This window comes from Trachinotus anak, unplaced genomic scaffold (genome assembly GCF_046630095.1).
Source record: "Trachinotus anak isolate AG129_WGS33_773 ecotype Australia unplaced genomic scaffold, CSIRO_AGI_Tana_v1 ptg000012l, whole genome shotgun sequence".
NCBI classification, from domain to species: Eukaryota; Metazoa; Chordata; class Actinopteri; order Carangiformes; family Carangidae; genus Trachinotus; species Trachinotus anak.
The window spans coordinates 2,495,155-2,520,416 of record NW_027273863.1 but is presented as its reverse complement, the minus strand read 5'-3'; the positions used below and the strand labels follow the sequence as shown (position 1 = coordinate 2,520,416).

General features: G+C 44.6%; 2 protein-coding genes across 14 annotated transcripts; one reads left to right on the top strand and one right to left on the bottom strand.

Moving 5' to 3' along the window:
- Nucleotides 1–6,270: 6,270 nt before the first annotated feature.
- On the bottom strand, nucleotides 6,271–15,609 carry coa1 (cytochrome C oxidase assembly factor 1). Of its 11 annotated transcripts, none has more exons than XM_071491953.1 (8): nucleotides 15,501–15,609; nucleotides 14,417–14,506; nucleotides 14,147–14,184; nucleotides 13,621–13,728; nucleotides 10,785–10,918; nucleotides 10,323–10,399; nucleotides 6,842–6,922; nucleotides 6,271–6,691 (listed from the first exon to the last, which is right to left on the bottom strand). In XM_071491953.1, the coding sequence occupies exons 4-8, from the start codon at nucleotides 13,712–13,714 to the stop codon at nucleotides 6,562–6,564; spliced, it is 516 nt and encodes a 171-aa protein (XP_071348054.1). In that variant the 5' UTR covers nucleotides 13,715–13,728; nucleotides 14,147–14,184; nucleotides 14,417–14,506; nucleotides 15,501–15,609; the 3' UTR covers nucleotides 6,271–6,561. The 11 variants fall into 11 exon arrangements, with proteins under 11 accessions (XP_071348054.1, XP_071348050.1, XP_071348051.1 ...); XM_071491949.1 differs by having other exon boundaries at nucleotides 10,785–10,936; nucleotides 15,501–15,599; XM_071491950.1 differs by lacking the exon at nucleotides 15,501–15,609 and adding an exon at nucleotides 15,353–15,495 and having other exon boundaries at nucleotides 10,785–10,936.
- A 1,371-nt stretch (nucleotides 15,610–16,980) lies between these two features.
- On the top strand, nucleotides 16,981–24,970 carry blvra (biliverdin reductase A). Of its 3 annotated transcripts, none has more exons than XM_071492118.1 (7): nucleotides 16,981–17,140; nucleotides 21,193–21,316; nucleotides 22,482–22,601; nucleotides 23,464–23,561; nucleotides 23,849–23,956; nucleotides 24,100–24,265; nucleotides 24,406–24,970. In XM_071492118.1, the coding sequence occupies exons 2-7, from the start codon at nucleotides 21,198–21,200 to the stop codon at nucleotides 24,659–24,661; spliced, it is 867 nt and encodes a 288-aa protein (XP_071348219.1). In that variant the 5' UTR covers nucleotides 16,981–17,140; nucleotides 21,193–21,197; the 3' UTR covers nucleotides 24,662–24,970. The 3 variants fall into 3 exon arrangements, with proteins under 3 accessions (XP_071348219.1, XP_071348220.1, XP_071348221.1); XM_071492119.1 differs by lacking the exon at nucleotides 16,981–17,140 and adding an exon at nucleotides 17,374–17,478; XM_071492120.1 differs by lacking the exon at nucleotides 16,981–17,140 and adding an exon at nucleotides 17,412–17,552.
- Nucleotides 24,971–25,262: the final 292 nt, after the last annotated feature.

Below are 25,262 nucleotides of genomic sequence, written 5' to 3'. Positions count from 1 at the left end.
CTAGGCGACATCTAGTGGTCGTAGTAATGATGACAGGAGCAAAGGGAAAAGTGCAGTGACGTAGTTTATAGAGCAACAAAGTCCACGTCAGGAGGAGGTTGGGGTGGATGGATGGGTCAACAAAACACAGGAATATGACACAGGATTGATTCCCATGTGAAAGTAGCAGTTTATGTTGTTTCTATTATCCATGACTGTTTGTTGTTATTGTTGTAACCATGACAACAGAGATGTCTGATGCTGAGGAATGAAAGATACTTCGACACAGGGCCTGGAGGATCAAACCACTGATCTTCAAATGAATTACAACACCTTCACTTTCCATTTCCATTGTTCACATGTGGATCACAAGTTTAGTCATTATCATGAGTTATTTTAATATAAGATAGATCATTTAAATAGATTGAAGTGAATTGAACACACACACGCACGCACACACACACACACACACACACACACACACACACACACACACACACACACACACAGTGATTTGAAGGATGGAAACACACTCATGAAAATGAAAATATTTACATATATTACATTTTTTTTAAATTTCCTTCCTGGAACTGACAGCTGTGAACAAAAGGTGTTAAACACCAGCTCATTTCCTTTAAGACTCTTTTCTTGTTCAGTATCTCACACTTCTGCCCCCACACATAAAAAAAATCTATGTGGGACTGTCTCAGTAAAACAATCTAATCTAATCAAAGTCATTACTTGTAATCTTATTAAAATGCAAAATAATTTCCATATATAATATAGATAACATATAGTGATAAAGGAGCTACCCTCTAACCACTGCCTGCTGGGCCATTGAGGTTTTCCTTATTGTTCACATGCACTGTTGTATTTTGTGAACCAGCCTCTGCTTCTCTTCTCACAGAAAACACAAAAACACAACTGCAGTTTTCTGCTCACATGAAGAGAAAGGTTGAGTCAGCTCATCCACCACCTAACAATATACTAACAATACTTAGTCATTACTACATTATAACATGAGCGCTCAGTATTCATGGGTTGGACTGCACCCAGCTTTGGACCTGACCTTCATTTTGGTCTCAACTACACACCTGTGAAGTTTCAAGGACACCAGCCAAAGTACTCAGAACCACCTCTGTGATAGATCCTGTCACAGGGACACACTTTGCCATGATGATGCACACACACACACACACCCACACACATCCCTGTCTTACTATATTTATGGGGAACTATCCTTGACGTAATGCCTTCCCTAGCTCCTAACCTTAACCATCACTGATAAATAACTTACCCTAACCTGAAACTGATTCGAACGGAATCTGAAAACCAGGTCTTAACCCTCTACAAGCCAATTCAACTGTTTTTTGTCCCAGGCTGTAAATCAGAATCAGAATCAGAATCAGAATCGGTTTTATTGCCAAGTATGTTTCCACATACAAGGAATTTGTGCTGGTGATTGGTGCATGAATAAACATGTTTATTTCTGCTGTAAAGTTGGACATTTTAACATGGGAGTCTATGGGGACTGACTCACTGCTGGAGCCAGACTCTAGTGGCCATTAGAGGAACTGCAGCTTTTAGCTCTGCACTGTTGATGTTTCATGTTTCAGATCCAGAGGTTGATGCTTGATAAAGATGAATGACATCACAGCTTCCCAAAAAGTGAAGCCAGAACATCTGGATTGCCCCCTGGTGGCTATAAGCCCCGCCTTCTCCATGTTAGCTGATGGGACACTTTCCCAATGATGGTTTCTGTCATTTTTAGCTGGTTCACATCACCACTTTTTTTGTTGTCAGTTTTTTGGCAAAACAATGTGTAACTATGAATGTTGCCCTCATATGCATAAAGTTGAATTTTTCAAAATTAAGTTTTTTATATTACTGGTCAGTCGACTTGAATCCCACAATACCTTGCAAAGTTATTATAGCTTATTTCCCATAGAAATCAAATGAGGTTGTGCCACCATAAGTTGGTTTTCACTGTGTAATGGGGTCACACCACAAAGTGGGCCTGAAAGCTGGCTAATGGTGAAGCTGCTCTAGCTGGTATGCTAACCATTAACTTGCTAGCCAACTGGCAGCTCATCTTTACTTCCTGTTTACTTGCCACTGGCATTTTGTTCAATATTCTGCACCATTTCATTCAATAAAAAGTTATTGAAGAGGGAAAATAAATCTCTAATAGCATGTTAGTGTTGGCTTCATGTTTCAGTCGGGGGTTGATGCTTGGTTTGACTACAGCCGTATCTACAGTTTCTGTCATTCTTGTGGACGTGTCCTGATGACAGAGACCAGAGAGGGGGGCAGCCAAGAGAGCAAACAGGTTCCTTCCTCCTGTAATGTGTTTTGCCATCAGTCTGACTGTAGCTGGAAAAAAGCTGTTCCAAAAACTTGTTTTGTGTGTGATAATGCTATCCGGTCTGCAGTGTCTCAGGTCATATGTAGAGTGTTTGTGCCTAAGCAGAGAGTGTGCTGGGTGGTGTGTGTCCCTGGGGATGCTCTGTGCTTTTTTTATGTAGCGTTGTGTGTAGAGAGTGTCCATGGATGGGAGGTCAACTCCAATTATCCTCCTTGCAGTCTTTATGACTTTTTGTAGAGCTCTCCTTTCTGCCTGAGTGGAATTACTGAACCAGGCAGTGATGCCATTTGTGAAGATACTCTAGAAACGGTTGAGGCTGTCTGGTGGGTGGTGTCTCGGGTCTGACTCCTGTTTCTGTTCCTCCTGTAGTTAGTGACAGATTGTATGCCCTTTTTGGAGCTCTAACAGACTTTTGTAGCTCAACCTGGTCCTGCGGGCTTGCTAGACCGCTATCAGTCCATGTATTAACAGTCCTGATTGTAGATGGGGTAGCCATCAGCCATTTGATGTAAGTGGGATTTAGCAGAATTGCTAAGTGGTCAGATTAACTGCTAAGTGGTCAGATTCTCGGGGAGCTCCGCAGCATCTAAACTGAATTATACTGATTTATCATCTCAAATTGTCCTTGTAATCATCTTGTTCAACATGTGTGATCATGAGGAGTTGGGGTGTAATGTGGAGCAGCTGTGAATCACTCCCTCTGTTCTACTTTTTAGTTTTCATATTCACACATTTTCCTGTCTGTTAATCTAGATGTTATGTTTTGAATTAAATGTAGTGTTTTGGCAGGTCAGTGGTGTAAGGCAGCTGAGGACTGGGCTGGAGGATGAACAGAGCTGGCTGAGTGCTGGAGCTTAGGTGATGAGGAGCAGGGCGAGGCAGGGTGGAGGTGAACCCGGAGCGCAGGCAGACAACAGTTAGGGCCGGAGTAAAATCAACACGAGGAAACATGGAGTCAGAATCTAGGATTTTGGTCGTAGCGTGGGACCACATGAGTGAACAGATGATGTGATGAAGAGGGAAGAGCTGGGGTTAAACTACTGCAGGGGCTGGTTGAGATGATGAGGTGATCAGAGGCAAAGGCCAGGCCCAACACCATAAACAGACAGAGACAAACTGAGACAAAGACAAACTGAGGACAAGCAGGACACATAAGAAAGGGAAAACAGCAGGAACACAGAGGAGTGAGGAGAGACGAAGCCGATAGCAACAGGTGTACAGGTGTGACAGGTGTAGGCTTCCCCGTGCAAGGTCTGCAGTAAGCTTGAGACAGATAGTGAAAATATTTTGAAGATTGCTACAGATATCTTTCTTCTATATTTCACATTTGATAAGTTTAGTGTCAGTTCGAAGGAATAACCCAGTGACTGTCACACACAGGTCACCACACAGCCTGTGATGTGTGGTATTACTATAAAACACCACACATCACTGGATTTATATAAACCTTAAATGCCGTCTGTGTTTATAGTGCAAGAACATTTCATTCATTTCAGTTTTAAAATGAAAATAATATGTCAGCAAACACCGCTGACAGAGAGCCTGAGGATCACACTGTTAAATGTAAGTATTGTGTCTCAGCTCAGTTAACAGATACCAAATGCCTGAAAACCTCAAGTTACTGAGAAAATGTTACGCAACAGTGGGGGCAGGCACAGTGACACAGAGCAACGTTCCTCTGTAGACCAGACCGCCTCATTTGAGTTCGGACCATGTCCTCTGAAGGATGCGGCCCCTGAAATCTGACCAAGCTAAATATCTCAGACTGTGCGTGGATTGTATTTTGAAGTGTGTTTATTTTATTTTGTTCTTATTTGTGAAAATTAAACTGTGATCATTACACAAACACATAATAAGAGTTTAAGAATTCTAAGAATCAATCTGAGACAGTCATCATATGTGGCAATGACCCATGAATAAGCTGGTCTTAAGGACTTGTTGCTATGGCAACAGCTCTAGCTCTAGTATTTTTCTTTTTGCCGTCTTGTGTGAAGAGTTTCTTGAAAACATAATTTTTTCAGGTGAGATTCTGCTGCTTCACACATGGTGAAGTCTGAGAGTCCATGACAGAAACAGTTTGAGTCTTCATCATCACCACAGTAAACCTACAGTTAGGCCCAGAAATATTTGGACAGTGACACAAGTTTTGTTATTTTAGCTGTTTACGAAAACATATTCAGGATACAATTATATAATCAATATGGGCTTAAAGTGCAGACTCTAAGCTGTAATTTGAGAGTATTCACATCCAAATTTGAGCAAGGGTTTAGGAATTACAGCTCTTTAATACGTAGCTGCCTCTTTTTCAAGGGACCAAGAGCAATTGGACAATTGACTCAGAAGGCTGCAAAAAAAAAATAACAAGGCTGCATGGGCTCTTCCCTTGTTAACCTGTCATCAATTAAGCAGTTAAAAGGTCTGGAGTTGATTCCAGGTGTGGTGTTTGTATTTGGAAGCTGTTGCTGTGAACACACAACATGCGGTCAAAGGAGCTCTCAATGGAGGTGAAACAGACCATCCTGAGGCTGAAAAAAAGAAGAAATCCATCAGAGAGATAGCAGAAATGTTAGGAGTGGCCAAATCAACAGTTTTGTACATTCTGAGAAAAAAAGAGTGCACTGGTGAGCTTGTGAACTCAAAAAGGCCTGGACGTCCACGGCCTTTACCATAAAGAGAAGACTTCATGAGAGTAAATACGGGATTCACCACAAGGTGCAAACCATTAATCAGCCTCAAAAATAGAAAGGCCAGAATTGACTTTGCCAAAAAACACCTGAAGAAGCCAGCCCAGTTCTGGAACAGCATTCTTTGGACAGATGAGACTAAGATCAACCTGTACCAGAATGATGGGAAGAAGAAAGTTTGGAGAAGAATTGGAACAGCTCATGATCCAAAGCACACCACATCTTCTGTAAAACATGGTGGAGGCAGTGTGATGGTATGGGCATGCATGGCTTCCAATGGCACTGGGTCACTTGTGTTTATCGATAAATTGAAAAAAGACAGAAGCAGCCGGATGAATTCTGAAGTGTATAGGGATATACTTTCTGCTCAGATTCAGCCAAATGCAGCAAAGTTGATTGGACGGCGCTTCACAGTACAGATGGACAATGATCCAAAACATACTGCAAATGGAACCCAGGAATTTTTTTAAAGCAAAGAAGTGGAATATTCTGCAATGGCCGAGTCAATCACCAGATCTCAAGCCAATCAAGCATGCATTTCACTTGCTCAAGACAAAACTTAAGGCAGAAAGACCCACAAACAAGCAACAACTGAAGACAGCTGCAGTAAAGGCCTGGCAAAGCATCACAAAGGAGGAAACCCAGCGTTTGGTGATGTCCATGGGTTCCAGACTTCAGGCAGTCATTGCCTTCAAAGGATTCTCAACAAAATATTGAAAAGTAACATTTTACTTAGGGTTATGTTCATTTGTCCAATTACTTTTGAGCCCCTGAAATGAGGAGCATTTGTATAAAAATAGCTACAATTCCTACATGTTTAATCATATATTTTTGTTCAACCCCTTGAATTAAACCTTAAAGTCTGCACTTCAATTCCGTTGTAGTTGTTTCATTTCAAATCCAATGTGGTGGCATGCTGAGCCCAAATCATGAAGATATTTCTGGGCCTTTGTGACAACACAAAGATGCTCATTGGAAGATTATTATACGGCTCTTTATGCAATAAAACAGGGACACACACACACACACACACACACACACACACTTCGTGGGTGAAATGACAGCACTTCCTGTATCTACATCTGCACAGGAAACAGGGGGTTGCGGTGAAATAAGTCAGTGAAACCACAAGTTTGTGTCCTGCTGTATGACATACACACACACACACACACACACACACACACACACACTTACTTTGAAAAATGCTGTTACTAAAAGATAACTGATTGACAGACTCAGGTCTGAACCTGTGACACATAATTTAATGTTTTTTTAAAGGGAATTAATTAAAAAGGAAAAAAATGAGTATGTGCAACAACAACATGTTTGTATCACATTATTTACTCTAAACCAACCACACGAACACAACAAGGATAGGGATCAGAGTGTCAGAGGTCTGACTGATATCTCTTCAGGATGATACTGGACCCGAGTCTCCTCATTTGGTGGTTAATTAGACGTCTCCTCAGCAGCTGGTGGAGCAGGACAACTTCCTGTTTCACTGTTCTCATCAGTGCATGCAGTTGGTCAGTGTTAGTGACCTGTGTCCAGCCCCAGTGTGTGCTCTGTCGTCTGGGTGTGTGTTGCTGCCGGTGGAGGAGGAGTCAGCAGGTTGATGGTGGCTCCCTCCCGGAGCTTCAGCACTGCCTGTTCCAGACTCCACCTGCAGGGAGGAAAGACACAAGTCAGGAACAGTGCACACAAAGGACTGACAATACTCAGCCAACCTCTATCCTCCAAAAAAAAAAAAAAAAATTACACCAAGTTTATCTGAAAATAGTCCACCAAGGTGTTCCTGTACCTGGAGGTGTACCTGGGAGGTGGTGCTTCAAGAATGGGTGAGATTCTGTCACTGTCATTAGTGAGGGATTTAAAGTCACCACCATTGTTGCCACTGTACATGGAAACACAGACTATATGTTAAGGTTACAGGGGTGGAGGTTTCAACATGATTTACTTATTATTATTTACAGCCTTGTGCTGTATGTCTGCAGTGGCAATAATGGAATTTAAAGGTTATTGGTTATTGTCATCTCTTCGTGTAAATCCACAGCTCCACAACTTTTGCTTGACACATGTAAGAAAAATATTAATTCCTGGAGGTCTTCTCCTCTTTTCTCTGCCATTTACTCTCCTACATTACAGAACGTTTAAATGTGATCAAAATAGTGTCACTCCCCAGGTATTTGTTTCAAAATATTCCACTGCCGGCGTTCAAACCATAGACTGTTTATAAACCTGGACATAGACTCTGAAAAGTGAAGCCAGTGCTGAAGAGCCATAAATCTGCATTCTATCTAATGACCATCAGAGGGCGACTCCACTGGTTGTAAAAAGAAGTCTGATTATATTGAAGTCTATGTGAAGATGTCTCTACTTCTCACTTGATTTATTACCTCAGTAAACGTTTTCCTGATGAGTTTCTGGTCTCAGTCTCTAGTTTCAAGTCTTCTTCAATACAACATGATGTTTATTTTTTAAATTATGGTCCATTTAGAGGAAAATGGACCATAATGCAGGTATGCATTAGGGCGGGGCCACTGTGTGATTGACAGACTGTACCACACACAGTGACCTGCCTGACAATCAGGATAGAGTACAGAGCAGGTCAGATCCACCCCTCACTCCTCCTCAGCTCCACCTTCTCCTCCAAATATGGTTTCTTCTGGTTTAAAAAAACAACAACCAAGATTGCAATGTAGAAATTACAAACTTGAGGTTTCAAAACAGCAGCTCAGAAACCAATGGGTGATGTCACAGTGGGTTGACACTGTTGTGTTATGTCTTATGTCGGACGACAACAATGACGAGACGGAGACCAGAGTACAAACTTGTATTTTTCTTAACTCTCTTGTGCGTCCCATAAACAGGTCCCCGTAGCAACCTCTACCTAGCGTAGCTAGATCCCTTACAGAACAGACACTTGGCTCCGTCATTGTTACTGAGCAGTCAGAGTTTATAACAGGAGAGCTCTCTGATGCCCCCAGTGGCCGCAGCTGGAGTCTCATGCAGTGAGAAACTTGTTTTCAACTAAACATTATCCACTGCATCAGCTGAATGACGGCACCTTTGTCCTGCAAAACTCTCTGTAAAGTCTCCTGTTTGTTTCATGAAGGTTTGACGTCCAGCACAAACATCTATATTAACAATCTCTGTTTAAGGAGCTGACACTTTCTCTATTTACCAGTCAGACATTTGGTTAAAATGATTCTGAAAACTTAAAAAACCCACCCAGGAAGAACTCTGTCTATGATGGTCTTGATGAAACCATATCTTGGATCTAAACATCTTGTTTCAGAAGTCGTGTCACTGTTTTCTGATATGCCATCAGTATACAGAGGATGTGTGAGGAGGTGGAAAAGAGGGTCTGTTCGGGTTCAGTCAGTGTTAGACTGCAGCTGATTCACTTCAGTCATGCATAGATCAGAGGATGCAGGTAGTTTTTTTTCTCACATTAAGACCTCTCACTGTGATAAACCAATATGTTGTCACCTCAGAACCACATCATACACCTGTTTACTATCTCCGTCTGACTGAGTGCACTAAAAGATTACATCAACAGCCGAAAGAAGAAGAATCAAATCAGTAGCTGGTTAACAACAGGAAGTTACAGGGTCAGAGACAGGTGAGCTCTCCCTCGCCAAACTGAAGGAAAAACTGAGCTTCTGTTCAGTCCTGAATGTTCATTGAAATAAAAAGTGCTCCGTGGCTGTGTGTTATCTGGCCTCTGTATCGTTACAGGGGCAGATGTGAGACTTTCAAGTGGTCCACATGTTGAAAGGGTTGAGAACCACTGGTGTGACCACTGACCTCTGTGCAGACCCTCTGTCTGAACTGCTGAGGAGTAACTCTGGGCCCTGTGTCTAAGACTTTCCCTCTTTGGCAGAGCATCTTCATGATTTACAGACTGAACCTGAACCTGTCTTTGTACATCAAAAGGAGGATAATCCTCCTCTTCCTACAGGTGCTTCAGGGAACTGGTCTCAGGTCTCACATCTGGGGCCCAACATTAGGGGCCCCAGATTTGACTGAACTTGAATTAAGGCCCCTGTTCCATGATATTTAATTCAGCTATTCTTCGTTGTGTTTCAAATACATGGGCCAGACATAGCCGTCAAACAGGCCGGGGGGGTCTGGCACCAAGTAGTTCCTCGAGCACCTCCTCTTTTTGCATTCATCATATGGGATGGAAATAAAGTAACATTGGTTCAGCACATCGATCAAAGGTCCATAGGTGTAAAGCAGGAAGCCCTCCACAATAAGGATTTGAGTCTCCTCCTCCTTAGGGTCGGACTTTGGAACGATCTCGGTATCCAGGGTGTTATTAACGCCATGCGACTTCTCAAACTTTACTGGGTTCTCCAACCATGCGTAGATGGTGCTCATCATGGTGTCCATGTCCAGAGCAGTAATGACTTGAAGAAGTCATCCTGATGTACCACACAACAGTTGGGCAGGTTCCTGATCAGTCTGTTGGTGAGGGTGGGTTTCCCTCCATTGGTTACGCTGCTGATGCCGATGATACGCTGTGGTTTTTGTCTCGTCTAGTTTTTGTTATTGTGCTTTTCTCATTTTATGTCCTGTTTTTGAACAGAGGTGGGGGTGGGGGAAGGGGTGGAGGTGGGGGTGGGTGGACGGGCGGGAGGCTGTGTTTTTGTGTTTTTGAGTTTATCAGTCAGTGTTATTTTTTGTCTCTGTTTGCGGGAAGAAAATTAAATATAATAAAATAAATGAAGTAAAAGTAAAAAAACAAAAAACAGACAGGATTACTGAGCCTCTGTGACTCAACGTCTCCGACCTAAACAAACTGAATGTTGTGTTATGTTTTGTGATGGTCACTGCGGCACTTTAAAATGCAGGCTGCAGATTCATCATCAGTCCTGCTGATACATAACAGACACTGAAGAATCTCGTGTCCAGAACACTGCTGGCAGACTAACGATGCTCCTGCTGCAACATTACACTGATTCATCTGTGCTGGAGGTATTCTTTCATAACTGTGCTGCTGTAAAGTATTTACCTTGTTCTTGTTGGCATCAGTGTGATCGGTGTGTGACAGAGTCAGACGTGGTTAAACACATCTGAATTTCCATCAAAATACGAACGGCTGCTTCACATGAATGAGGTGAGCACCAAGACACCACACAGAGAGACATCACCACCACACGTGTCACATCAGCTTCATGTGTTGCTGTGCCTCTCTGTGAAGATGTTGTCATTATCCTAACAACATCACCATGTCTCAGCAAAGTTAAAAGATCATTTACAGTGAGCTCAGAGCAGAGCATACAGACCTGTTGGTATCAGGGTCTCTCACTGAGGACACATACAGGTAACCTCCAGTGTTTGACCCCGTCACAGGGATCTTCATCTGCAACACAAAGTTCACCATCAGGGTCAGAGTCACATGACACATCATGGAGGACCTGAAGCAGCAAATCTCTGGGGATCCAGGGGCGTCTTATAAAGGCAAGGGAAAGGCTACAGTGGCCCTGAGGGCTCAACACACTGCAACTTATGCAAACACACAAAACACAAACACATTCAGGAAACATGTGGTGCAGATGCTCACAACACAACCAAATATACAGACATTCATACTGCAAGTAGCACAGCTGACAACAGAAGTGTTTCCAGGGCACACAAAAGAGTGAGGGACCTGACCGACACACACTCACCAACTGAAGATGTTTTCTGAATGTGTTGTGTTTTCTTCAGTTGCAGTGTGTTGAGCTCACACTTCTCCATCATCTTACCTGTGCAGTGTCCCGATCCATACGGTTGTGTCTGTCACTCAGGTGGATGTTGTAGACTTTTAGAGGCGGGGCCCCGAGGGTTTCCATGGCAACTGGACATTCTTCCAACTTCTGCAGAGCCAGTCTGTGGTAGGCTGATCCAGAGAGTTTCTCTGGTTAAACAGCAGACATGGCAGAGGGTTGTAAAGTGATACCAACAGGAAGTGATGAAAACACAAACCAGGCAGACTGTCAGGTGATCAGATCAGAGGTGAGAGCAGCTGCAGGTCAGTGAGACTGAGCTCTGTCAGGTGAAGAGCGGCCCCTGTTTCACAGATACAGACTGACACATCAGAGGCCCCACAGACTGTCACCTCACACCCACAGTCCAACATCCCAGCAGAGACAGATTCATCATGATGCAAACGTCCTCTGGAGACAACCAGTCATACTTGTTCTGATCTGCTCAGGAAACAGGAGCCATGGACAGGACATGCGGCGGGACATTGCTGGGAACAACTGTGCAGAGTCCCTGGGCCGTGCAGACATTGTCCCAGCAGGGCAGCTCATCTCTGCCTTAATAGGGCGGGGGGGGGGGGGATTGCCCCAGATGTAGCAGTGGAGCTGGGAGAGTGTGGAGTCCAGCTCTAAGGCTAAAATGCTCCAGCTGGATTTGGGTGGAGCTATAAACCAGAGTCCAGGTGGGCGGGGCTTGGGGCAGTGACTGCTTTGTTGTGACATCACAAAGTTCCAGAACTCCTGACGGCTGGTTTTAAGGCTCAGTTTCTGAATACAGGCTGTGTGCATTTCTCTGTGGACTGAGGCTTTCACAGAATTAATGTAACACATGTACATCTCACCTTCAAACCAATCAATCAAACTATTTGTATAACAGGTTAGTGCAGTTCAAAGTGCTTAATCATTAATTAATCATTAATAATGACTCTAAAAGAGTCCAAGTACAGGTTTAGCAAGGCGGTGAGAGAAGCTAAACGTCTGTACTCTGAGAAACTTCAGCTCCAGTTCTCAGCCAATGACTCTGCTTCTGTCTGGAAAGGGCTCAGAAAGATCACAAACTACAAACCTAAACCCCCCCACTCCACTAACGACTTCCGTCTGGCCAACGATCTGAATGAGTTCTACTGCCGCTTTGAAAGACAGTGGGACAAGCCTGACACTAACCTCCACATCAGAGCCACATCAGAACCCCCCTCCTCCCTTACCAAAGGAACATCTCTCTCTATCCTGGAGAGAGATGTCAACAGGCTTTTTAAGAAGCAGAACCCCCGCAAAGCAGCCGGTCCTGACTCTGTCTCTCCATCATCCCTGAAGCACTGTGCTGATCAGCTGTCTCCAGTGTTCACAGACATCTTCAACGCCTCACTGGAGACCTGCCACGTGCCAGCCTGCTTCAAATCCTCCACCATCATCCCTGTCCCCAAAAAACCAAGGCCCACAGGTCTAAATGACTATAGACCCATTGCCCTGACCTCTGTGGTCATGAAATCATTTGAGCGCCTTGTCCTGTCCCACCTCGAATCCATCACTGACCCACTACTGGACCCCCTGCAGTTCGCCTACAGAGCCAACAGGTCTGTAGATGACGCCGTCAACATGGCTCTCCACTTCATCCTCCAGCACCTGGACTCCTCAGGGACCTATGCCAGGATCCTGTTTGTGGACTTCAGCTCTGCCTTCAACACCATCATCCCGGCTCTGCTGCAGGACAAGCTCTCCCAGCTGAGCGTGCCTGACTTCACCTGCAGGTGGATCACCGACTTCCTGTCTGACAGGAGGCAGCACGTGAAGCTAGGAAAGCATGTGTCTGACTCCCAGACCATCAGCACTGGATCCCCGCAAGGCTGCGTTCTTTCTCCTCTGCTCTTCTCCCTGTACACCAACACCTGCACCTCCACCCTTCAGTCTGTCAAGCTCCTGAAGTTTGCAGACGACACCACTCTCATTGGACTCATCTCTGATGGCGATGAGTCTGCCTACAGGTGGGAGACTGAGCGTCTGGTGACCTGGTGCAGGCAGAACAACCTAGAGCTAAACGCTCTGAAGACAGTGGAAATGATAGTGGACTTCAGGAAGAGCCCAGCCCCACCCACCCCCATCTCCCTGTGCAACTCCCCCGTGGCTACCGTGGAGCATTTCCGCTTCTTGGGAACCACCATCACACAGGATCTCAAATGGGAGCTAAACATCAGCTCCCTCATCAAAAAAGCTCAGCAGAGGATGTATTTCCTGAGGCAGTTGAAGAAGTTCAACCTGCCAAGGACTATGATGGTGAACTTCTACACCTCCATCATTGAGTCCATCCTCACCTCCTCCATCACCATCTGGTACGCTGCTGCCACGGAGAGGGACAATAACAGACTGCAGCGTATCATCCACTCTGCTGAGAAGGTGATTGGCTGCAATCTTCCGTCCCTCCAGGACCTGTACGCCTCAAGGACTCTGAGGCGTGCAGGGAAGATTGTAGCTGACTCCTCCCACCCTGGACACAAACTCTTTGTGACACTCCCCTCTGGCAGGAGGCTGCGGTCCTTCAGGACCAAAACCTCTCGCCACAAAAACAGCTTCTTCCCATCTGCTATTAGCCTCATCAACAAGGCTAGAGAGCCCCACTGTTGCTGATCAATTGCACCAATCACCAGAAAAAATTCCTTGTATGTGAAAACATACTTGGCAATAAAACTGATTCTGATTCTGATTCTGATAATAAAAGAACAGATTAAAAGAAAAGGATAAAAGAACAGATGAAATAGAATGAAATACTCCTTCTTAAAGTCTTAACCCTTTCTGAAGGTGTGTAGACCGGTCTAAGTGTCAACCCCCCCTTGTCCGCACTCACTCTGCAGCAGGTAGTACATGGTGCCGACGCCCCCGCCCGTCAGCACGGTGGTGAAGATGGCGAGCTGCTGCAGGTGACTGGTGGAAACCCTCATGTATGTTTCCCTCCCTGTGAGTGTGAACACACAGACACGACTGGGTCAGCTCACTGGGAAACATGTGAACACACAAAACTCACGACAGCTCAGCTTCAGCCTGAAGTCAGCTGGATGAAGAGTGTGTGGCCTGAGGTTTACAGGACCAGAGATATAGAGGCGAAGATGCTGCATGAGGTGGAAGAGACACGTTTGTGTCTGTGTTAGAAAATGTTAGATTCACTGTGAATTAGACTTCCCAAGCAAATCGAGAATAAACCTTCATCAGTGTAATTAGAAATCAGATCAAAGATGGTGTTAATAACGTACCACCATCCAGAACTGAGAACCATCATGGTTTAACTATTGGTTCTAAACGCTGCACTAACAAGCAGCAGCATGAACACACACAGAGGCAGATAGAAGGTTTGTAGGAGCGACAGCTGAACATACCTTCATCCAGCAGACAGGTGATGTCAGACTAACCACACCTTCAAGGTCCATGTTGTGCATGTGTGAGACGTGCAGGGGAGGGAAATAATGTAAGTAATGATAAATAATAATAATAAAAGCCCTTTCAAAATAAACGTAGACATGAATCATGTCTGCCTCTGAGGTTTTCCTGCTGAAATGAAGCTAACATCACCTCTACAGCTCCCTGTGTTTTACATGAGCCCATCCAAATTAAGCCTGAGGTTTCATGAGTCATGTTGTTGCACTTACAGGCGACAGGCGTTTGTTTCAGATGCAGAAAGACGTCGTCAGCTGTTCACATCAGGCCCTGAACTGCCTTCATCCTGATCCTCAGCGGAACTGGAGAAATAAGAAAAGAAGCTGAGCTCAGTCAGGTTTGTTTCAGTTCTGTCTCCATGGATGAGCATCTAAGACCCCTCAGGTGATCTGGGACAGGTTGACTCAGTGTTCCCTGAACCAGAACCAGGTGATGTAGCTTTTAGTTCCTCTGCTCCTCACCTGTAGAACCAGCTTTCTGAACACCTGAGGTCTGCTGAGGCTGTCAGCTAAGTCATCATTTTAAAATGACTTATTCAAATATTTTTATTTCATTTATTCACATTTGTTTTTCTTGTTTAATGTTTATTATTTATTTAATGTTTTACCATGCCTCTGTTAAGCACTGAAATTTCTGAATGGTGCTGTAGAAATACACGTGCCTTGCAGGTAGATGCAGAGAGATATTTTAATATCTCCTATGTCACACACATACACACACACACACACACACACACACACACACACACACACACACACACCTAGATGGATGAATAGCTGACTTCAGAAATCAGTATGGTGTATATGGTGGTCAGGATTTGTTTTGATGTTGATTCCTCCAGAGCGACTGATCACGGTGCTGAGGTCGGAAACTCTGACTTGAGTCCAACAGACTGACAGAAGGAGTAAGAGTCGCAGCACATTACCTGCTGGTAGCACATGAAGTGTAAAATGTCAGCGGATAATCTGAGAAGTTTGGCACAGGTCCTGATTTAACCAAGTCAATACATTAAGTAAATATTCAGCAGTGATGCATCTCTCTCTCTCTCTCTCTCTCTCTGTCTAGGCTACAGCATTGGCACACATACACATCTGTCCGTATCCCTCCGCCCCGGTCACACACAGAGCTGCAGTTGAGCGGAAACTCACAGAAACCAGAGCCTCGCTGCAGCTCAAGGATAACGTTTTCAGCGCTCATGTGCAGTGACCTCTGACCTCTGACTGTCAAGGTCAGGTGGTTAAGCTTTTAACACTGGTCGTTGTTCCTCACTTGAAATAAAATGATAAAGAGACTCACCTTGTTTTGAACCGGTAGGACGACGCGATTCCGTTTACTTCCGTAAACGTCACATTGACTGTCGCCAATCGGGTGTGGGTTCGCTCCAATCGTACTCTGGCGTGTGACGCTTAAGTTAGACCAGGCGGCGTCTGTACTGCTGTACGACGTCATTCCGTTACTGCAGAGTTTGAGAACGTCACATCTCACTTTAAAGTGAGAAAAAAATAAATAAGAATACACATGAAGTTTCTGTTTACTGAAGAAATTAGCTGAACAGGATCAACACAGATTAGAGACTTTAATATTGTTATCATGTTATTCTGAGCTGCAGTGATGAAGAGGAGAGTCACAGCTTCATTACTGTCAGGATTAAAGAATCTGTGTTCAGTTCAAATGAAGCTATACTGGTTATGATGTAGTTATAGTGATTGATGACAGTCAGTCGTTATTACTCGTCACATTGTTGTAGGAAGTGATTTGATTGTGATGTGATCAGTCTGTAGTCAGGCCCATCTTCTGAAGTCCACCTGTTAGAACAGGTGAGCCATGCAGCATCTGTTACCATGGTGATCTATGGAGTGAGCCAGCTTCTTGATGTGATGATAATAAACTGAGTTAGTCAGCTGAGCTGTTCCATTAGCATTAGCATTTAACGTCAGCCAGGTTAGCACTGCTGATCACACACCCTGATTATTACATCACTATGGCTGTTTAAACCCCTGGTTGTTCCTCCTCTCACAGTGATGTGTCTTCCTGCCCCCGCCCTGCTCCCCCCGCCTCCTGGACCCAGATGTGTTCCCAGAGATTTGTAGACTAAATATGTCATCATGAGCCTCTTATTGAAAGACATGCAGCAGGGAGACCAGAGCTCATGGCTCTAAAACTGCTTTAGAAGAACAGGAGGGGACAGTTTGAAAACTGTCTTATCTCTGCAGGACAGCCCAGGGAACTCCCCGGGTGTGTCTCAGGCGGTTTCTGAGCTCAGTAGACTAAAATCTTACTACTGTACCACAGTAAAAAGTCTTAACTGTGAATATATGTTGGCAGTGAACCAGTGAAAGGCTCCTTCTGTTTCCATCTGCTGGTTTTATCATAGGTTTAAATGTCTCCACACATTCTGTTTACAGTCAGTCTCGTGTTGTTTCTCTACATTCAGTCAGAATCTATAAGTGATTAATAAGTGAAGAGATCTCTGATTGGATCAAAGACTCTCCAGGATCTGTATCTTTTTGTTGCTGGTTTATTTTTGGGGAATAGTGAATTTGGTGATGCTGCAGGGTCTGGTCCTGTTTGTTTGTTTTGTTTGTCTCAGTGTTCTGCTTGGTTGACAAAAACAAAAATGACCATTTGTAACCAACTTGTTTAGCGGATGATTTAGTCCATTCATGAGTCATGTTCATAAATTCAATATTGATTATAATATTAAGTAATTAGTGAAGGAGAGGCATTTAAAAGCAGCCCCGCCCCCCTGCCACCGGTGCCTGTGCCACCAGTGCAGCATAACAAACGCTCCTTATGTAATGCTAAAAACGAGCTCCATGCGCAGACCGGTGGTTAGACAACTGCTGTTTCTCTCCATTATGTCACTTCTAGCAGGCTAACAGAGGAGCGCTCAGCGGCGGGAGCTGGATCTCTTCGTGTGGGACAAAAAGCAGCAGGTAAGGAGGCAGGGACGTGTCCTCTGTCTCCTCCACAGACCGAGGCTGGATCCGGACCAAGGTCCACAACAAACTGCATCTCCATGACACCTGCACGGAGGTCTCTGTGTCCCGGTCTCTGTGTGTTATAACCATAGACTGTATATAAAAACGTGAAACGTTGAGAATAGGGAATAGGACCCATTTACAGGATTTGATGAAGTCCTGCTTCATGCTTGTGTTGGGACATGGAGAGTCTCTGTTGTTGTGATCCAAATGACCCCTCTCTCCTGCCGTAGGGAGGTAGACAACGAGCGACAGCCTAGTTTTCATCAAAACGAGCTGGAGAAACAACACTGGTCAGTAACTGTGGAGTCACAGAAATCCCTTCACACGTCAGCATTCTCCTGATGGGTATCCCTCAACACTTCAGGTGGAAAGATGTGCTTTTACATAAATTTGGTTAATTTTTGGTTACATTTTTCTAATATTCAGTAAATTCACTGTCATGCACAGTAGTGTCAGAGAAATCAGCCCAACCTGGTTCTCCTGTCGGTTACACACACTTTGTGCTTCAGGCTTCTGTTATGAACTAAGTGTCGTACTATAAGAGTGTAGTGCAGTAACCAACAGGAGACTGCTTAAGTGTGAAGTGATTTTTGAGACACTACAGTGTGTGAGAAGGAAGATTGTGATATATTTGATATATTTATATGATATATCTGTTTTCAGTGTTGCACTTTGTAGACGGTCCCTGTGTGCTTCACTAGCTCGTTGCCTGCCTCACCAGCACAGGAAAGAAATGAGTCATATTCCTTATTCGCCTTATTCAATTCAATTCAATTTTCAATTTTATCTGTATAGCGCCAAATCATAATATACATTTTCTCAAGGCACTTTACAGGGTCAGGTCAAGACCTTACTTTGTTACAGAGAAAAACCCAACAGTTCCCACAAAGAGCAGCACTTGGCGACAGAGGGGAGGAAAAACTCCCTTTTAACAGGAAGAAACCTCCAACAGAACCAGGCTCAGGGTGGGGGGGGTCTGCCTCGACCGGTTGGGTTTAGGAGGAGAAAAGGGGGTGGTGGGGGGAGGAGAGAGGAGAAAAGAGAGAGAGAGAGACCAGGGACAGCTGTGTAGGTAATGGTGTTATCAATAATAATGACAGGTAACAGTGGTTAATAGTAAAGATGAGTAGTGGTGGATCTGGATCCTGCTGCTCCCGAGGCAGAGAGACCTGCAGAATGAGGACAGAGAGAGAGAGAGAGAGAGGAGAAGCACAAACTACGGGAGAGAAAAAATACAAAGTTAATGGCATAAAGTCATCGAGAGAGAGAGAGAGAGAGAGAGAGAGCGAGAGCGAGAGAGCGCGCCCAGTGCATCATGGAATCCCCCAGCAGTCTAGCTCTATAGCAGCATAACTAAGGGATGGGTCAGGACATACCGAGCCAGCCCTAACTATAAGCTTTACTAAACAAGACAGTTTTAAGCCTGATCTTAAAGGTAGAGAGGGGGTCTGCCTCCCGAACCCACACTGGGAGCTGGTTCCACAGGAGAGGAGCCTGATAGCTGAAGGCTCTGCCCCCCATTCTACTCTTACAAACTCTGGGAACCACAAGTTGACCTGCATTTAGAGAGCGAAGTGTCCTATTGGGAAAATAGGGAACTATAAGCTCTCCAAGGTACGATGGTGCTTGACCATTAATGGCTTTGAAGGTGAGGAGGAGGATTTTAAATTCTATCCTGGATTTTACAGGGAGCCAATGCAGAGAGGCTAACACAGGAGAGATGTGATCCCGTTTCCTAGTTCCTGTCAGTACTCGTGCTGCAGCAATTATTCCCACTGATGTGATTGGTCGTTTAAGGGGGAGGGAGCTGCATTTTGAGATACTGCTGTGGAGCAAAGTTTGTCAGCCCTCAAGGGCCCCCTGACAGCCAGGGGCCCCAAGCAGTTGCCTGCCCTGGTGTCTCTGGGTTTACACTAATGATTTAAAGTGAAACATAATGTTTTTTAATAGAAAGTCGACAGCAGGAGACTTTCGACTCTTTACTCTGTGTTTCCTCGTGCAGGCTGAAGCAGGTCTGACACAGGTGTTTAAAAGAAGAGCGAAAAAAAGAATAACATTACAGAAACAGAAATTTGTCGATCACTTGATCTCCTGTAAAATCTAAATCTTTAACGCAATTAATGAAGAGCCTCCATATGCTCTCAAATATGTGCTGCTCAGCCTTTAACATATTTTTTCTATAACAGTCCTGTGCATTTTTTGGCATGAAGCAAACTGAGGTCTGTGAATGCTCATTCATTTTTACTATACTATAACCCAGCAAAAATAGTTCAGGACCCAGTAAAATGTGTTGTGAAATAATCTTTTGCATTATAACTCTCACTTCCTCTGGAACATTTTAATCTTCCTACACTGCCACATACAGTAAGACAGAAATCCCTTAGTTTCCGTATATTTTGTGTATATGTCTGGCATGTTTTTGTGATATTGATGTAGTTCCACCAATGTCACATAACGTCTGCATTACCCATTCCTATTGTGTTAGTTTAAGGCGTGTGTTTATAGAGTTGGTGTGAGCATTAGAGCAAGATACTTTCCCACTGGTCTCAGTTTGCAAGTTTTCCCTCCAGGCATTCAACTTGTATTGTGAGTTCTCAGATGAGGAAGATGTCAGCAAGCAAAGCTGTCCTTTAACATTGTTTTATGGTTCTTTTAAATGTTTTTTTTTACATCACACCATACCTCTATAACTTATATTATTAATGGAGATCTGTTTTCCTTATTTCCTGTCATATGTATGTATGTATATAGATAGATAGATAAATATAATGTCAGATGTTCATGTTTAACGCGGCCACAGTTTCAGTTAAAGTTCAGTTCAGTTCAGTAAAGTTCAGCTCGTTCTCCAGTCTAATGCAGCTTCACTGTTCAGTACAATAACATTGCACTAGCAACATCAGCTTAGTCATTTCCTGTTAGCAGATTTTTCTCTTCAGTCACAGCTCAGCTCATGAAACCAACTGAAACTAAATCCAGAGTTCTGTCACCATAAGAAGGTGAAGGGCCAAATATTTACTGATCTCTGCTTCTGTCCACTGTCTGATTCGGACACGTATGGATGGATATGAGAAGTTGTCCTGTTATTTTTGGTTTCTAGTTAGTTAGTTAGTTAGTTTCACACTTTGCGTTCAGGACCTCCTCACCTGTGCCTGCATGTGCACACCCACAGTGTCTGCCCTGCCCCGGACGGAGATGAGCAAGTTTGTCCAGGATACTCATTACTGACTTTATTTAAAGGACCCACAAAGCAAACAGACACAACAGACACAAAGTCTTTAAATTAGCTACATTAACATTACAGGCACAACACTATTTTTCATGCTAAAGCGCTAGTTAGCATGCACTTCCCTCCTATTATCACAAAGTATGTCCCAGGCTACACCTGGAACACCTACAGTATCACACACCTTTGCATTTTTATTTTTTATTTTAGTCCCTGTCCACAGAGGGACACGTCGTAAAGGAAGAAGAAACCCACAACTGAAATAATCAGTTTCTCCTCCACTGTGCTGGAAACAAAAGTTTGATGAGAACAAAAGTGTTCTCCAGAGGGGAGCACTTCTACACTCTGATTGGCTGTCGCAAAACTGCATCATAGCTCATTACCATAAAGTTGAATTTAACTTTTCCTGATGCCCATACCACAGACGGCTGCTGCTGCTCGCTGCCAAGAGACGCCGGCTCACACAGAAAACGGACAACCTCTGGTCACTTTGACGTCCTTGCTGCTTCTGGACTGAACGTACAGTCCTGTGAAGCTGCTCTGGTGGAGTCCAGAATAAAAAAGGAGGAGAATCAATCTCCTTTAAAATGTTTACAGATGTATTTCATGTCTCTTCAGGATGTGAATGTGACTTCTTGTGTTTATGACCTGAGTGTTTTCAATAATCTTGGTTTTAGATATAAAAGGATTCACTTGGTTCTCTATAGTTATATTTCTTAATGTCTGGACACCCAGTTGAACTCACGTAACTACTCTCTGACCTGGTTCCTCTGTTTCTCAGTCAGGATGTTTGGAGCTGTGGTGGTCGGCATCGGCACAGCTGGATGGGTGAGAATCAGAGACATGTTGGCTCCACTGCCGGGAAGTCCTGCAGAGAACCTCAGCGTCAAAGGATTCATATCCAGGTAATCCAGCTTGCACAGGTAAACACGAGCAACAGTGTATATTATTGTATTATACACTCACCGGCACTTTATTAGTTAGACCTACTGCTCATTAACGCAAATATATAATCAGCAAATCCCATGGCAGCAACTCAATGCATTTAGTCACGTAGACCTGCTGAAGTTCAAACCAGGGATCAGAATGAACGTGGTTGTTGGTGCCAGATGGGCTGGTCTGAGTATTTCAGAAACTGCTTTGAAACTGATTTTCCTGCACAACTATCTCTAGGGTTTACAGAGGATGGTCTGAAAAAGAGAAAATATCCAGTGAGCAGCAGTTCTCTGGGAGAAAATGCCTTGTTGATGCCAGAGGTCAGAGGAGAACAGCCAGAACGCACCATGTCACAAAGCTCAGATCATCTCAAACTGGTTTCTTGAACATGACAATGAGTTCACTGAACTCAAATGACCTCCACGGTCACCAGATCTCAGTCCAGTAGAGAACTTTTGTGATGTGGTGGAACAGGATATTCACATCATGGACATGCAGCCAACATATCTGCAGCAACTGTGTGATGCTGTCATGTCATTATGGACCAAAATCTCTGCAAAGGGGTCCAACCTGGTACTAGTAAGGTGTACCTAAGGAAGTGGCTGGTGAGTGTGTGTTTCAGGTAGAAGTGATGCTGCCACTAAACAGCAGTTCATAGTTTTATTATCACATAATGAGGTTCAGTGTACAGTAAGAAACTGAGCTGATCCCTGAGCCTGAAGGGCCGACTGAGTCCTGTTGTTTATGAATTTCCTGCACAGCTGTTGCAATAAACTGCATTAGTTTAAAATAGGTTACAGTGTTAAAACACACACTGCATTAACCCAGGCACACTCTTCTTATGAATGCCTGTTTCGCACAGTTGGTACATCTGGACAAACGCTTCCTGTTTAACTCGAGTGTTTGGTTTCCATGCAACATCAGACCTCTGGGGTTGTTACAGTGGAGCTGTTTCAGCGGCAGTGTCAAAAGGCATAGCCACACTTTATATGACTGTCAGTTGTTGTCCACCGTGTGTGTGTTTGTGTGTGTGTGTGTGTGTGTGTGTGTGTGTGTGTGTGTGTGTGTGTGTGTGTGTGTGTGTGTGTGTGTGTGTGTGTGAGTGAGATAGTGATGGTGTGTTTGTGTCCACAGGAGGAGCCTGGACCCTCATCAGGGGGTGGGTCAGATCTCAGTGGAGGAGGCTGTGAGCAGAGAGGACATCCAGGTGGCCTTCGTCTGCACGGAGAATGTGTCACATGAGGACAGTGTCAGGTAGAGAGAGAGAGAGAGAGAGAGAGAGAGAGAGAGATATTTTGGGCGTCCCATGGATGGTAACCATGGTAACCTCATGTTTAATGTCTCAAGGCTATGAACTGTGGGTAAAGCTAAGTCTGCAGAAATGCAGACATACAAGAAGTGTGTATAAAGGCATAACGTAAGAGAGAACTCATGGACTTGACAGTCTGTGAATGTGTGGGGAGTTTTCTCAGAGTTAAATATGAACACAGCAGCTCAGACATGAAGCCAGGGCCAGGTGATGGCCTGTTTAAGATCCTTTTGTTGTGTTTCTGTTCCCAATTTTTTGTCATTACAGTGACCTATACGTTAACCATCTGCACTTCAATACCACCATTTATTTCACTCAGTTAGATTTGTCTAATCCATACATCCACCTGTAAAACACAGAGCTCCTCACCTGCTCGTATTCAATCTGAGCCTTAAAAACAGCCGTCAGGTCTTCTGGAACTTTGTGATGTCACAACAAAGCAGTCACCGCCCCAACCCCCCCACCTGGACCCACCATCCAACCTTGCAAGATTTGGTTTCTCTGAGTGTTATTGGATCACTCAGAAAACAGTCAGCCAATCAGATCTGGTCCGATTTTGGTTCTTAAAACCACAAATATATAGTTAAAATATGTTAAAATAGTTCAGTTAAAATGTGGAGCTTTAATGTTACTGTAAGGCTGCTGAAAGTGTAAATCTGTAGCTTGATAAAGTGATGATATGAGTTGTCTTTGGTGGTAGAGTGTCTTCTACCACACTGAGACAGACTGTCCTCTCCTGCAGAGAAACAGATTTGAATGATTTCCTGTCACCTCCTTTGACCCTGAGAACTCCTCCTTTCTCATCAGAACTTTTCTGCAGGCAGGGAAACACGTCTGCGTCGAGTATCCCATGACCATGAGCCACAAGGCTGCTGTGGAGCTGTGGGACCTCGCCCAGGAGAAAGGTGATGCTAACTGCTAACAGTGTGCTAACACTCACAGGTGTGTGTGCACCTGCAGGCTGCAGGCTCACAGCGTGTCTCTGCACACCTGTAAATCTGCCGCTGTGCCTCCTGTATCCCCAAGATACACCGTCATCATCATCATCATCATCATCAGTGCTAGTGATGACATGTTTTGGGGATAGTGAGCAACATCTTCATCTCACTGTGAGGACGATGTCTGGGGTAAATAAGTGTGTGTGTGTGTGTGTGTGTGTGTGTGTGTGTGTGTGTGTGTGTGTGTGTGTCAGGGCTGATTCTCCATGAGGAGCACATAGAGCTGCTGACAGAGGACTACAAACAGCTGAAGAGAGAGGTGGAGGGAAAAACCCTGCAGGAGGGCGCTCTTCATTTCACAGGTCAGGATGGAGTGTGTGTGTGTGTGTGTGTGTGTGTGTCCGTGGTTACCGTGACAACACGCCTCAGCTTAAAGATAAGTCCTGACTGTGTGTTTGTGGTTTAGTTGGAGCTGGAGCTTGTTGTTTGTTTGAATTTGTTGCAGGTGGAACTCTGAAGCCTGGGTTTGGTTTCCCAGCATTCAGTGGCATCGCTCGCCTTACCTGGTTGGTCGAGCTGTTCGGTGAGCTCTCAGTAACCACAGCAACCATGGAGGGCGACTCTGGGAACTACAGCAAGATGACCGCAGAGCTGCGAACCTCTGACAACAGGTGAGAGAGGATGGACAGACGTGTCACAGTCGCCGACTCAGGCTCCACCTGCCACTCTCCATCCACCTGAGCTTCCCCGCCCACTCACACACCTGTTACCTGTCAAACAATAAACATCCATTTCATCTGTGTCTTCCAAGACCTCTGACGTGGATCGAGGAACGGGGGCCAGGCCTCCCCAGGGCCAAGAACATCAACTTCCAGTTTGAGTCTGGCACTCTGACCCAGATCCCTCCTGTACCCAGAGGAGCCGTGGGCCTCTTCATGCAGGACCTGATCCACTTCTCTGCCAAGCTGGCAGGCCAGGTGGGTCCTGAGGATCTGCAGAGAGAGAGAGTCCGGATCCTGCACTGCCTGGAGCTGGCAGAGAGGATCCGGCAGCTGTGTCAGAGTTAGAGATGGACACTCCACTTATCACCACCACACTTTCCTCTGCAGGTGTTGTCTTGTTTGAAAAAAAAAAAAGTATTCCTTCATCATTACACAGATGATGATAGTCTGAAAGTTGTGTAACTGAGTAACATTATGATGATAGCTCATGTAAAGATACGAGGAGGCAGATCGTGATGACAACTGGATCCAGCCACTAAAAAAGAGGAGGAAGCTTCACTTCGTCATTATTTATCTCCATCAGACACACGGCCTTATGTTTAATCTGTTTTTCAACAAGGTTTGTACATTATAAATAAAACATACATCAGCTGATTGTGAGTCTGCGTCAGTTTGAACTCATCTGACAGAACCAGAAGTTTCTACATATCTTTAAGACAGGTGTGACGGTTGTGTTGCTCAGGTCGACTGGAAAACACCTGAGGTACCAATGATGTCATGTGACTGTGGCAGGAGACAGGCTTCGTTTGTACAGGGGTTCAGACTGTTTCCTCTGTGGGGAGTCGGTAGGTGGAGCTGGGGGGTGGGGGGGGCTCGTCTGCTCAGACCTGGTCCTCTGGGTTTCCCCTCTCTCTCTGGGTCCAGGACACCTTCCTCCTTTGTCTCT